The sequence below is a fragment of the Planococcus citri genome, chromosome 3 (assembly GCF_950023065.1).
Source record: "Planococcus citri chromosome 3, ihPlaCitr1.1, whole genome shotgun sequence".
Classification (NCBI taxonomy): Eukaryota; Metazoa; Arthropoda; class Insecta; order Hemiptera; family Pseudococcidae; genus Planococcus; species Planococcus citri.
Genome location: NC_088679.1, coordinates 49,401,603 through 49,415,659, shown reverse-complemented (window position 1 = coordinate 49,415,659; position 14,057 = coordinate 49,401,603). Strand labels below are relative to the sequence as shown.

The following is a 14,057-nucleotide window of genomic DNA, read 5'->3' as shown; positions in this document are numbered from 1 at the left end:
TACCTACATTAAATTTTCATTTCGTTTCGATAGAACGTTTGACAAATGGAAAAGCATAGTACGCAGTATAGGTGTCTATATTTACCACGCATATGACAATTATCTATAAAGTGCGATTCTCTTGAAACCTATCGCACCTCAAGAAATACTAGAACTGTTCCAGAATAAACATCGTTTAAAGTTTATTTTTAATAAACTAGAAAAACATTTTGCAAATCGGTAAAAATTACGGTACCTAATGAAATTTAATCAGCCCCTGCAGCGCTATAATTAAGAAAAATTTCACGCGCTTGGATTCTAAATAGAATGAAAAATGAATGCTTTACTATTTTTTGTAAATTGTATACCTACCTACATATTTCATTATTAGTGTTCGTAGATGACCTTTGTACCTACGTCATAAATTGAAACAAATTCGGAACATTTTACAACGAATAAGTAAAACAGTTATTCATAACATGTGCTTTCCTCTACCTTCCTATAGTTCTTACAAACACACAAAAAATAAACCAACATATTATTATATCCAGCTTAAGCTCATTTACTTACTCTTTATTCTGTAATTTATTTTTCAGCAGATAAAATGAAAATATGAAACTTTAAGGTTAAATTAGATCGTAAAATAGTATGTAGTTAGTGTATGTATGTAGGTAGGTAGGTAGTAGGTAATATGTATTATGTCCGTTCGTGATTTCTTATACTTTTGAAGAAAAGACGCAATACTTCATAACATTTTGTACGAAAGAAACCTATTACATCTACATATCTACATACCTAGGTACATTACTTATGTATAACTTGTATAGCGACGTATTCAATTTATCTGACCTCTGAAACTGTTGGAATAAAAAAAAATAAAGGGAGAAAATTATAGATTAGAGTTGCCTATCTTAACATCTTAAAAATACATGTAAAGATGAAATAGATAAGTAAGTAATCTATTTTCGGTACGTATCTTCAAAATTGAAAGAGAAGAGAAGCGTAGATATAACCATGACTTTTCTATTAAAAAATAGCTGTAAAAAACACAAAAATCACTTAATCAGGATGATTTTTTCACCAAAAGTTACTAGAATATTGAGCGTTTAACTGTACTTTTCCTTCATTTTTTCCAAAACTTTTTTCAAAATATTTTTCCAGGAAAAGTTAATTCCATGTTTCAAAAATTCAAATTGAAAAAAAAACGTTTAGCCTTTTCTTTAAGCTAGCAAACTTACGTTAGTAGTCATAGTGAATGGATTTACGTATGTAGATAAATACCTAGTACCTAGACCTACCAACTGTACACTTGCATTAATATATTTGTTAAATTCTGATAAGGACATGTGTAATATAATACACGTAGGTATACGAACGACAAACAGTACTGATGATAAGACAACATGATTTCTGGAGACATAAGTATGTAGATACATATGTATAGTTTTAGTGACATTATTTTGATTTGCTCATGTGAGAATGCCATTTTATAATATAAATACCAGTGTAGATAACGGAATTTGTGAAACAGACCAAACAAAGGTTACGCTACGTGATACGTATATTGAATCAAAGCTCCGGTAACGCCATAAATTCGAACCAAATATTCCTAGTTTACCTGAATAAAATAGGTTAAGGTACGAGTACACAAGCTACATGGTATACACACGCTTATGCAATGTGCAAAGTACCTACCTATTCTGTGTTTCGATATTCATTTCAAGTGCTAAATGGGTAATATGTACATCGGTATTCGGTTCAGACAGCATTAAAAATACAGCTAATGATTTACGGATTTATCAATTTTTTTGAAAACATGTATAAAAGTACACGTGTGAACAATATAAATTAGAAGATAAATTTCTTAGGTAGGTAACTAGGTATACGTAGGTATAATAAAAAATAAATAAAAGTCTGAATCGAGCAAATGCTACACAAAATTTATAATTTTCTTCCGAAATCATTCATTTACGTTGGATTTCATTTTTTTACCATCAACCATTCGAAAACCACCATAACACCAACATCGGAAAAAACATTCCATGCAAGTTTTCAACGTGAACTTTGCATCCACGGCCGTGAAATGATGTTTCGATGACAAGTTAAATCGCAAATTGTCTATTTCGCGTAAAATTTTAATTAGATAAATTCGATTACTTCTCTCGGCATTTTTTAAATAATAATCTTTATCAAAATCTTCGCAAGAGTGATCGTCATCAAGCTCGTTAGGCTTTATCATAGAAAAGGGATTCCAGAAAGAGTAATAACATTCCAATCTTCTCCATAATTTTTTTGTAAATGAAAAGTCCGGTTTAATGAAAAAATCTCCCAAAGGATACGGTACTCCTGTAAAATAGGTAAATTCAAATTCAAGATAGGCATTCGTCGAGTAAGAGTAGGTAAGTACCTAATTAATAATACTGTTCAGAATGGAAATTGAGGTAAATCTTTCTAAAATTATGGTCTATGGTACATACGCGTAGGTATATATTGTAATATGTAGGTAAGGTACCTGTGAGAGTAGAATAGAAAAACGATTCCATGATGTGCAATTCTCGGCCTAAGACTACTTTAATAGCAGACCATGAATAATAATGAAGATCTGTCAGAAAAAAATTGAAAAAAAAAAGTTCAAGTTGAACATTATTTTTGTATGTACCAACATGAGGTTGAATAGTAAGCTTAGCTAGTCGTGAATAACTATGAAAATAATTGAATTAGATCATCAAATTAAACTTCTTTTTACATTTCATGTATTTCGTTGGATCTTTCAGATGATGTGTGCTGATTGTCTTAGGAAAATCCTCATATACGTCCTTGAAGAAAATTTCTGGCAAAGCGAATGCATTTTCTTTTAAATTGTTTTCAACGTGATGGATTATTCTCATCCAATTTTGCTTGCCGACTTCTACTCGTTTTAGTCTCAAATTGAATGGATTCGATTTTTGAGTCAATTCGAAGATCTCTTGTCTAAAAGACGATGATAATGGTTCTACTTCAATCATGGCTCTTAATGTTTTCACAATATTTTCAAACGCTGGAATAACTTTATGAAAAGATCGATCTAGAAAAAATACGAGTAGGTATATAAAAAATGCAAACGTGTGATTTAAATTTTTTCGCAAATAAAAAAAAATGCTGGCCTGTATAGAGACTCACTTTTCGAAACCACGAGCAATTTGGAATCTAGTTCTGTAAATAAAGAAAGAAAAAAAAAAAAAAAAAGGAGGCTACATAAATCTCGACTTGCAAAAAAAAATTATTATTCAACCCTTGATATTTAAAATACAAATCTAAAACTCGATAGCTAGGTTAATTATTAAACAACAAGAATATGGGTTAATTCCTATGCATACAGTTTTACTTTGAATTGCAAATTTTCTTGAAACTGAATAAATAACATAAATAATCGTGCATTTTCATGCAATAAAATCGTAATGTTTACCCTGAAATTTTTGGAAAAAATGAAGTTTGTACGGGACATTTTTCTCATCACGTATAAAATCAATGAAAGTGTAAAAAAGCAGGATAACATTATAATCGCATGACAAAAATTCGTAAAACACATTTGCCTGACCAAATTTATAATTTATCTAATTGAAAAATGAACGGTTAAAAAGCTCTACGTAGAATACGAAATCGGTATGTGGGTATTGAGACCTATTCATCTAATTTCCACGCTTATGTATGTAATCTATGTTTTTAACGAAAAATTGAAAAATTTAGGTATAGACCAACATCACGTATTTTAATAAAACGCTGTTGCAAAAAACAAAATTATTCGACTGATGTGAAGATAAGAATTACCTAAATCAATATTAAATCCATCCGGTATCCCCTAAGTACATATACTAATTTAATTTCATAATACCGTGTTCATTTCAGTGAAAAGAGATAATTTCAATTATGAGCTTAGGTATTTCTAATATTTTTTTTAAACAATATTGATTATTATTTCATTGCTATATTTCATGTAGGTATTCTTCTTAGAACTTACCTGAGTTCGTAATTCATCTTTTATGATTATGTACATTTACCTAATAGGTAGATACCTACATATGCATGTATTTAAATAAATGTGGTTTTTTTTTCACCTTTTCTGCTCTAATAGTGAAAAGTACTACTTGTATGAAGCGTAAGTATAGACTGTCTATAAGCGTAAGTATACCTACTAAAATTGATTATAAATTATTTTATATGTCGAAGTCTAACAATAAAAAAATAATGCTTTCAATATAGGTAGGTAGGTACCGTCTAAATGCCTATCAATTCCAAGATTAACCATCCAATAAGCATAAAACAACATTTCATCGCATTTCTTCAAAAATGAGCCCGGAGCAGTATGTTTTGAGGCTTCAGGAATTATCGGAATTGCTGTCAAAAAAATAGTTTTAATTAGGTAATACCAATTTTAACGAGAACAATAACGTCTCTTTATGTTTACAAACTATTGTTTATAATCTTCGCTTACTATGCTGAATAACAAAACGGGTGACCCAAAAATGCAAAAAGGCAAATGCCGCATGATACTTGATAAAAAAATCTGTAAATATTTGTTCACGAGTTTTCGGAGCTGATCCTAGAATATTTTTGTAAGAGGATATATGAACTCATGAAACCGATTTATTGTTGTAGCTAGGTACTTCGTCTTGATATTACATCAATGTGTGGAACCTACCTGACGATTCAAAGTAGAATTCAGCATTTTGTAGCTCAAAAAAATGTACTGGATTGAAGCTTGGATGGGATTCAGCCGAGTACAAGTTTTGAAACAGAACGTTATCTAAATAAAAAGATGCATGTCTATTACTCGGATAAACGTACAATCAATAAAATGCAGAATACATTACTTCCATTCTCCAACTTTCCTCGAACCATAATTACTTGTTATGAATGTTATGTATATATATTATGAAGAATTATTTACCGAAAAGTAATGGTTGATATCGATTAATGTCATCTGTTTTCTTGGTTCTCAAATTGTAAAAATAATCGAAATTATTGAACAATAATTCTCGATTACCTGCAATTCAATGTAAGATTAACTTATTTTTAAACGGATCAAATTTTGAAATTGTGTGCCTAAAATATTATACGAATACGAGTAGGTATCCGAACAATTTTTAGGGTGTTTGGTGAACGAAATGTACTCGGTTCCTACTTTCAGATAGATACAAAAATACATACTGCATCTCCTATACCGATATTCTTCTTCAACTCTACGGTTGACCTCTGTAATTGATTTATGATAAATATTGAAGAATGCTCTTTATCTTTATAGAATAAATCGCAAGTAAATACGTCTTACCTGCTGGAGAATTATTCACGAAGGCAAAAACACCTGTGTACGTATAATAGAAATTACGCAGATAATTACAAATTCACCCAAAACATCGTAATAAAACGAAACTAGAGACAATTTTTCACCTGGAAACATACCATGGAATGTGAAAACTATGTGGAACAAAAACGGCATACAATTTAGATTCATATTTTAGAAAATGTGTGACATGCAGCTGAAAAAAATGAACGTAGACTAAGAAATTTTCGAACTGAATTCAACGCATGATGGGTTACGTGTCTTTTACAATTGAAATAACATTGATCTACGTAATAAGAAGTATGTTTCAAATTCATAAATCAAAAAACATATCGCAATAAAACTGGATATAAAATAACAACCAAGCATAGTGAACTCCGCCACCGTTACGAATAAAATTTTCATTTCTTCGAACGAAATGAAAATTAATGCATCAAAAATCGAATAAAATAAAATCATCTCATCTTATAAATGCATACGGTGTATTTCGTAAAATCGAAAATACAGCTGTATAAATAGGTAGGTAAACAATACGTGAAACCCCACTGAATAAGGTAAAACTAGAACTGTGAAAAACGGCGCAAAAAATTGATTACAATCTTCAACAAATCGGTACTGATTTTTTTATACGATTTTTGTCGTATTTTCCATAATGTAAAAATGTTTTAAAATACAATATCATTATACATACGTACGTCCATAAAACCGCCCATTACTTTACTGAGCGAGTGTGTATTTTGCAAACGGTATACTTACTTCATTAGCATTTTTATTGCGAGCTAATGAAACCGTAATAAACGAAATACATTATACACAATATACAGTCAGGATAATTTTATATAAATATTTACAATAAACAAGCTCGTACTCACACTATAACGGGACGGAACTAAGGAAAAATTTCAGTAATTGCGTATAATAAAGTGATCCCCACTTTGGAATAAAAAAAAATACTAACGATCAATATTATACGACAGGTAAAAAATAATTAAAACGAACTTCAAAAAATGGATTACGAATATGTAAAAAAATTATTATAAATTTGTTAAATGCGACTGTTCCGGCAAAACGTTGCGAGAACATTAAAATAAAAATATACCTAACGCAAATCAGCCCTGAAATGTTTGAAAATTGGAATAAAATAAGTAAAAATATGGAATGATACTCGAAGTCATATTTAAAAATTAATCGTTACGTGTGCACAATGAAGTAATGATGAATAGAAAAAAATTTCAATATCCTGAGAGGAATGTACAAATATAACATTGAAAACACAAGGTAACATAATAGAAAATACGAAACGTAAAAATATGCGATGACTAGTGTTCATTCTTGATCCCACGATGATAATTTTCCTTCGTAAAACATGAGACTAGAGCCCGGCCAAGGTGCTTCGTTATCCTTTAGAAGTAATTCATCATCATATCTGACGAAACCCTGCTGAGGAAAATGAAACGTGTAGGCTTTATCATCTTCAATTTTAAAAATAAATTCATTATTTTTACCTGTTCCTTACGAATGAATTCGGTTAAATTATAAGCCAGTGTCTTGTTAACTTGAATCAATTTCCCCAAACTAAAAATAAATTCCATTAGAAGATGAATAAGCTGACAGTTTGGTGGGAGATATCAAAACTCAAAAGTAATACCTGTCTTCGTGCCACAGTCCTTCGTTGACTATTGCATTGCATATAGAGTTATTTAATTTATTATCAAATAAAGGAACTCCAAACACGCAATCCAATATACACCAGTCGTCTATTGTAGGCATAGATGCTGATGGAATAGGCAATTTTACTCTGCGAGTGAAAGTTTCTGCTTTCGTAACGATCGGATCATTAGAATTTGCTGAAGTATCAGGCAACGGAGACTCTGAACTTTTTACAAAATTTCTGCTGTCATCTACTTCTTGCTGGAGCAAGACTTTATTTTCTTCGCTGGTGATTCCATTTGATGGCAAATCTGTGGAATGTTCGCAAGTTGATTTTGACGTATTTTCTATAGAAACAAACAATTAATCAGTCATTATTCCTTATTGATATCAGATACAAATGTTGACGCATAAGTACATACATTATGTATTAGCAATTATGAATTACCTGTATTCATATCGGAAGAACTATGTTTACAGACTGAATGATTGTCAGTACGTAACATGGTAATATATCCACACGTATTGTTCAGATTGAAAGCATCATTCAGTGTTCTCATACCTTTATGCATCGACCACTTAATACCTATTTAAAATATCAAATTCATTGGTCAACATTTTATTTTATCACCTCTGTATATAGACAAATTATTAGTTTCCTAGAACAACCATTGTTTTTAACAAACCGTTAACTCACCAAATTCCGACACGACGTCATCTTTAAAAGGAAACGAAAGGACACAAGTATTACTAAACATTTGTTCATCTTTTCCATGACTCTGAAATTCAAATAATAATTTATGAATTATATATCGAGAACACATTTCCAGGAGGATTTTATAAAGTAAAAATTGCTCACTTGCACCAATACTGGTGTATATAGTAACGCATCGTTCAATGCATATAGCATGTTTGAAAGTGGTAGACTAGCCGGTTCATGACCCCAAGAAGTAATCAATACTTTATCACAGTTATTTCGAAATATTTTTGGTATTTTTTTCACTCTTGTACCTAAAAAATTTCAACAATATGAATGTACAGGATCGAAAACCAAACAAAAATAATTTTCAATGCAATTATCATACCACGAGGAAACAATACAGACGGTGGTCCACATCCAACGGTTTTATATAAAAATAATTTAAACCAGATCGAATTCACGGCCAAATCCGGTGGTCCTAGATGGGGTAATGTGGAACATGTTATAGGTTTGACTTCCTTGCTCAAAGGAGCCATGGACACCAATAAACTGAAAAAAAAAATAGTCAATTCAAAAACAAATTCAAACAAAGATCGATTGAAAATTAGGAAAAAAACTCACAAATAATTTTTTTCTAAAAATCTATCAATTTCTTGATCCAATGATTGTAAACTTTCGCATCTTATTAGATCAATCAGTTTGGTAGAATTACTTCTTAATGCCAGAACTGTCTCTCTCAATATCAAAGCGTGATCAAAATATCGTTTAGCCTCGCCTTCGCTTTCATCGCGAACTGAGCTAACATTTTTCAATTCATTTAAGAATTCGTCTAAATCTTCATTGGTTAGCTTTCCAGCTTCAAACATTTTCACAGCATGTTTTTTCAGGTCCTGTTTATGAACAAAATAAATAATGATGAACATGACACCGATAACTTTGTCAACTCAAATATAAAATTGAATATTTCACTTACAGGAGATAGATTACCCATCATCAAAAATGCTGTTAATGTTGAATCGAAGAAAAAAGCTATACGTTTTTGTGACGATGGAGGACTATCCATTATTTGATAATTATTTACGTTACTAGTATTTTCATCTTCATCTTTAAACAAAGAACTAGTTTCGGCTAAGGCATCATTTAGTTCTTTCAACAACGGATCGTCAGTTATGATATGATTTTTCAACCTGTTGAATTAAATAAATTGTAAATTAATATATATCCGCCGAAGAAAATTATCAAGGTTTTTTTGATTTCAAAAAAAAAAAATTATCAGCAAGTTTAGTTTTAATTATGTAAATAAAGACTGGGCAATCTAGAGCTATACACAAGCAAATTCATACTCACTTCGAATCAGCAATAGGAGAACTGGTAACTTCATTCCAAGTGTAATGCACACTTTGATTTACACCTTTTTTCTTGGCAAGATTGAGACGACAAAACAAGGATATAGCATCTTTCACAGCTTTAATATCCCTTTGTAGTAGGGTCGCCAACTGTTACGAATTCGATAAAATTGTCATGTAAATATTCAAACTCGAGGCAATGATTTCTCCCCAATCCACATATTATAAAAATACATACTTCAGCAACCGATGTTCTTTCATCGATTGAAACTAATATTTTGTACAACAACTTTTCTAAATAATCTCCAAGCACACGATTCATCACAAAGCCTTCCAACGTTAAAACAATGATATGATCGTCGTCTTCTATAGGTACTTCCAAGTATAACAAACCTTTCCTATGAAATTATTTTTTAAAAAAAAACAATTTAATAAAATCGCACAGAAAAATGAGCGATACTCGTATTACTACGTAGCACATCACATACTTACTTATACAACGAACAAACTAAATTGTAGTCTAATTGACCAGCTTTTTGTTTGCCATGATCGATAATGGAGTCGATAAGAGCTTTTTCTGCCTCAGATACCATCTAAAATGGACATAATTTTCCATTACAACAGTTCAGACACGTGATCGAAAATGAAATACGATACATTATGTGATGTTTCCTCACTTTAACATCTTCGTCAGTTATAAAACCAGTTTCAGCTAACCACCACGGTTCTATGTGAATATCGACGGGCTTCACAGGAAGTAAATTTTTACATATGCTTTTCCTTCTAAAAAGTTTTTTTCCTGATCTACATTGATTCATTAGTTCTATGTACTCATTGCGTCCAATACCCAACAGTCTTAAGCCTGTAACAATTAATAATGCGTTGCTAATACACCTACTCTTTGTAGAATCGGTTTTATTGCATAAAACAACTTACAATCAATAGCTGTGAAATTTGGTATGGAATCGTAACTTTTATCGTGATCTATCATAGATTCGATAATGGATATGTAATATTGGAATGGTGTGACTCTCAAGCCTTTGACTATAACATCAGCTAAATGGTACGGATACAGCATCAAGTTATCTTGGCTGTAAGTGAGCAATTCTTCGTAATATTTTTTCTCATCTTTGTACACGGACCGGACTGAAATAATAAATACTATAAATTAATGAAAGAAAATTAAAATGATGTTAGGTTAATTTTATCAAACGTGAAAACGAAAAAACGTAATAATTTTCGATCAAATGTGACCACGTAGAGAGAATTTCAAACGAATGATCAGTCAAGCAAAATCACAACACACTTCTCATCACTGCATGACTTACGTTCACTATCAAATTCATACAGCAAAGAAGATGCAACTGAAGAGGATAGAATTCATTACTAGCAATATACAGAAACACATTTTTCATTATTCTCAAAAGTATATCAATACAATACGACGATCTGAATCTATACGAGGAGTAATCGAAAGTGATTAACTGTCAATATTACATTGATCATTCAAAACATTGATAAATCAGGATTATACAGATTCCAAGCAAATTGGGACTGATACGTACTCAAGTTTTCACGATAACGCAGTTGATTATTGATACTGTAGGAAATTATACATTTTTCGTATTCTTTTTGAGAATTCCCCAAACTCTGAAAAATAAGGACAATCGAAAAATACATCACATGGGATAAAATATTACTCAAGTTTCAATCGGTGTTTATTTCAGGATGGACTATGATTCGAAAAATATATTCACATTTAAAACTTACTTGTTTAATATTAATTGGAAGATCTGACCAAAGGATGCATTTATCAATAGCAAGTTGAACATCGGAATTCATTTTAAATATGGATAATGGCTATGGTAGTAGTCGATGAACGGATGAAATCTTGAATTTCACTTTTTTCTATAGAATTTTCCTCGATTTGTCATCATTTCTTTATTCGTATTCGTTTCATTCGCCAAACTGCCAAACCAGATGAATGAATATGAAAGTAAATTCCAATTTTATCATTCATTTAGCGAAAGAGATAAAGATTTCACTCCCACCATACTTCTCCCCGCCTGGAAGAGAATGAGTGGTCTGATTTTGTGAGAAGTTTGAAATTTCAGTTCACGAAAGTCTGTCAAATGTAACATGATTTGTAGATACATCTTTTGTTTTTTTCCGGCGGTTTTGCTTTTTTTTTTTGAGAACTTCTTATCAGAAAGAAAGTAAGTATGAAGGATAATCGAGTATTTAAGCTTCTGGTCGTTGCTTTAAACAGATGATATAATATGCATACATTGTTTCTCAGTAGCTAGTTTTATAGAAATGTCGGATTAAGCAAAACGTTTCCCCATCTGTCGAAATTACCTTCAGCTTTTACTATGGCTCTTTACGATAACCGGCATTGGTTACTATCTCACATACGAAATTCATTTATATCATCGGACGATACAGGTAAATTATTTTTGAATTCAAAACTTAGTTTTAATGCTAAAGTACTTCTGATCTGAGATTGTTCATGTACGCAATAGGTATGTGTGAAGTAGTCATGGCCAGTGAAAATCTCTGTAAGAACTTCCCGGACTCGTATAAGTATCCTGGTATAGAGGAAAACGACGAAGATGACGATTTACCCCAATCTCTTGACAACTATTCAGGTACATATTTCAAATTCTTAAAAACAAACATGACTAATTTTGTATTAATCAATCCATTACGTAATAATCACAGATTTAGAATTTGGTCTTCGAAGACAACGATCAAATACAGCTATTAGATTAGAGAAAATGGACCGGGAACGAAAAGAAGCTGCGAATATAACCCATATAAAATGGGAAAAACCTAGACCGTTCGCGTTGATATCGGGTGAGAAATAATTTATCAAATTCTGCGTACAAATGCAACATCGAAACACAATTTTAACATTTTCTTTTGATATTTTTCAGAGGAAGATAAGAATGACATGTTTACTGAAAAAATACTTCCTGGTATGGTTGAAAATCGTACTCGAAAAACTTCCGTATTGACCCAGCAGCTTAAAAAATCCAACTGTCTTCAGAAAAATCCGTTCCAACAATACGCTAAATTCGATGGAACTGTAAGATTTTTCTTTTTCACAGCGATGAATCAGTTGGTTGTCAAAAACTCATTTCAATTTTATTATAAAACTTGTTTGCAGGCGCAAGTAGGCATACCTATTCGAAAATATGGAATTTTTCTAACTATGCTGAAACCAGAACACAGTAATTTTCCTATGTTCGTTTCTGTCGTTTCTTGTGCAAAAGTAAGCGATTTAATAGGATTTATTCTATGGAAATGTACGCTTCAATATTCCGATTATTCGTTCAAGTAAGTTCGTCTGATTCTCCAAAAAGAAAAAACTACCGACACAAACTTTTCGTAATACGCAATGGTTTATTTTGTAGGGATACAGTGGATTTTTATGCGTTATATATTGCTGAAGATGATGGCGAAGTGGACAGAGTGTTTCCTTGTTTAGATCCAAAAGAAACCGTGTCTAAATTCGAATTTAGAATGTTAGCTTTAATTGAACGTTCTTCTGATGAAATTGATTTAGAGGAAAAGTTTTCTGAACGGTACTTTTGCATTTTTTGTTACACAATTTGAAAAAAGAAGGTTGTTTATAAAATTTCTGCGTCGAATTTTCAGGCGTCAACTAGTTCCGTTCGAGAAAGATTTTCCTTATCAAAACAACAAAAGCGACGGTTCATACGGTATGAGTGTTATTTTCTTCAATTTAAACTTATATTGCAATTTATTTTGTATGCGCCCACATTTCAATAAAAATTCATTTGTTTAAAGATACCGTTGACGGAACAGATGATAAACAGTACGATATGGAACAAATGTCTGGAATCGATGCGCTCTTATATAAATCTTACAAAGTGTTCTTGTTGAGTAAAGTTAGAACGAAAGTGGAAGTCAATTTAGGTTAGTATATTCTGTATTCATTTAGCATTACAAATGCTGTGGAATTTGTTGATAACTTAACTTCATCATTTTTAAAGGTATTTCCGGTGAAAAAATTGACATCGATCCAGTTGTAAAACAACATACCAGCACCAAATTTCTTGCAAAACGAAAACCAATTTCGTACGATTTTGACCACGTCGTAGCTTGCGATTTGACTGAAACTAAATCCCACAATAAGGCAGTATTTCGGTGTGTACGAAAAGATTCAAATTCGCTGCAATTTTTCTTAATGTTGGTAGTTTATTGATATAATTGAATTATTTGTTTAGTCTTGTGTATGATGGTTCTACTGTGCAAGATGCCACTTCGAGTTCCCTCTATTCGGAATTATTATCTTGGAATGATTTCAAACATCACGATTTTGAATCAGAGCAGCCTGTAGCCGAAGAAATTGTACAAAAAGTCAACCACATATTAGATTTACGTTGTAGTATTCGTCGTAAGGAGTATTTGGCTATGAGAGAACAAAAAAGCCATCGGAGAAGATTCTCTTATTGGGCATAATGTGATTTCCTTTATATTTAATTATCTGCACGATTGGAATTACTCCCACGATTTGTGTAGATATTCTTTTCAATTTTTCAAAAAATTACTTGATACATATATTGTTTTATTACCGAATGGAGTTCTAGTCTTGAAATACGTACTGATTTTTATGGCTAACTCGCTTGCTGTATATTGGTAATTAGGTTTGCATGTTGTATTATTCATTTTTATCATGTCAAGTTCAACGTGTAATTTTTTCATTCATTTAATTTCTAGTTTTATTTGTACCTGCATTGTAAATAACGTATTTACTTCTGCACCATCACTGTGATCATTAAATCGTAAAATTGATTTTTATTAAATTTTTTTAGTATTAAATTTTATACGTTATTGTTTCAGCGTTTCATTTTACTATTAATGAACGATTTCTTCGTCCTCGTAATCTGAATAATGAGCTCATTTCATTTACATGTAATCTACTATTTCACTGTTTGTACCTTCAAGTTTGCAGTCGTTAATTCAAAGCTCGAGAGTTCATGAGATACTCTTGATTGAAATAGGTAATAAAGATCATGTAAAAAAAGAAAACCAC

The 14,057-nt window shown here is 31.4% G+C and overlaps 3 protein-coding genes across 6 annotated transcripts; 1 reads left to right on the top strand and 2 right to left on the bottom strand.

Annotated features, from left to right (window-relative positions):
* Nucleotides 1-517: 517 nt before the first annotated feature.
* On the bottom strand, nt 518-5,636 carry LOC135838819 (uncharacterized). Its single transcript, XM_065354595.1, has 11 exons — nt 5,419-5,636; nt 5,288-5,320; nt 5,167-5,211; nt 4,907-5,002; nt 4,658-4,762; nt 4,451-4,558; nt 4,231-4,353; nt 3,139-3,171; nt 2,726-3,043; nt 2,492-2,581; nt 518-2,325 (listed from the first exon to the last, which is right to left on the bottom strand). Exons 1-11 carry the CDS (start codon nt 5,468-5,470, stop codon nt 1,940-1,942), a joined length of 1,389 nt encoding a protein of 462 aa, XP_065210667.1. The 5' UTR covers nt 5,471-5,636; the 3' UTR covers nt 518-1,939.
* Nucleotides 5,637-5,764: 128 nt separating this feature from the next.
* Nucleotides 5,765-11,072, bottom strand: LOC135838817 (protein FAM91A1). 3 transcript variants are annotated; one of them, XM_065354589.1, is made up of 16 exons: nt 10,766-11,072; nt 10,561-10,645; nt 9,932-10,141; nt 9,673-9,857; nt 9,488-9,588; nt 9,234-9,393; nt 8,997-9,145; nt 8,623-8,836; nt 8,271-8,539; nt 8,035-8,198; nt 7,809-7,960; nt 7,647-7,728; nt 7,398-7,535; nt 6,948-7,296; nt 6,805-6,874; nt 5,765-6,739 (listed from the first exon to the last, which is right to left on the bottom strand). In XM_065354589.1, the coding sequence occupies exons 1-16, from the start codon at nt 10,835-10,837 to the stop codon at nt 6,626-6,628; spliced, it is 2,514 nt and encodes an 837-aa protein (XP_065210661.1). In that variant the 5' UTR covers nt 10,838-11,072; the 3' UTR covers nt 5,765-6,625. The 3 variants fall into 3 exon arrangements, with proteins under 3 accessions (XP_065210661.1, XP_065210662.1, XP_065210663.1); XM_065354590.1 differs by having other exon boundaries at nt 5,765-6,736; XM_065354591.1 differs by lacking the exon at nt 10,766-11,072 and adding an exon at nt 10,324-10,450.
* Nucleotides 11,073-11,084: 12 nt separating this feature from the next.
* On the top strand, nt 11,085-13,859 carry Sin1 (SAPK-interacting protein 1). 2 transcript variants are annotated; one of them, XM_065354594.1, is made up of 11 exons: nt 11,085-11,211; nt 11,295-11,440; nt 11,518-11,643; nt 11,717-11,851; nt 11,932-12,083; nt 12,165-12,334; nt 12,412-12,582; nt 12,656-12,720; nt 12,809-12,937; nt 13,015-13,168; nt 13,249-13,859. In XM_065354594.1, exons 2-11 carry the CDS (start codon nt 11,368-11,370, stop codon nt 13,481-13,483), a joined length of 1,410 nt encoding a protein of 469 aa, XP_065210666.1. In that variant the 5' UTR covers nt 11,085-11,211; nt 11,295-11,367; the 3' UTR covers nt 13,484-13,859. The 2 variants fall into 2 exon arrangements, with proteins under 2 accessions (XP_065210666.1, XP_065210665.1); XM_065354593.1 differs by lacking the exon at nt 11,085-11,211 and having other exon boundaries at nt 11,218-11,440.
* Nucleotides 13,860-14,057: the final 198 nt, after the last annotated feature.

Coding starts and splice junctions, on each gene's coding strand:
- LOC135838819 (XM_065354595.1), bottom strand. CDS start 5,470: ATGAATCTAAATTGTATGCCGTTTTTGTTCCACATAGTTTTCACATTC. Junction 5,321..5,418: donor CATAGTTTTCACATTCCATG/GTATGTTTCCAG, acceptor ATACGTACACAG/GTGTTTTTGCCTTCGTGAAT. Junction 4,559..4,657: donor ATTCTACTTTGAATCGTCAG/GTAGGTTCCACA, acceptor AAAATATTCTAG/GATCAGCTCCGAAAACTCGT.
- Sin1 (XM_065354594.1), top strand. CDS start 11,368: ATGGCTCTTTACGATAACCGGCATTGGTTACTATCTCACATACGAAAT. Junction 11,644..11,716: donor ATCTCTTGACAACTATTCAG/GTACATATTTCA, acceptor TAATAATCACAG/ATTTAGAATTTGGTCTTCGA. Junction 12,938..13,014: donor GAAAGTGGAAGTCAATTTAG/GTTAGTATATTC, acceptor TCATTTTTAAAG/GTATTTCCGGTGAAAAAATT.
- LOC135838817 (XM_065354589.1), bottom strand. CDS start 10,837: ATGAATTCCGATGTTCAACTTGCTATTGATAAATGCATCCTTTGGTCA. Junction 8,540..8,622: donor TGATGGGTAATCTATCTCCT/GTAAGTGAAATA, acceptor GTTCATAAACAG/GACCTGAAAAAACATGCTGT. Junction 7,536..7,646: donor TGACGTCGTGTCGGAATTTG/GTGAGTTAACGG, acceptor TATTTTAAATAG/GTATTAAGTGGTCGATGCAT.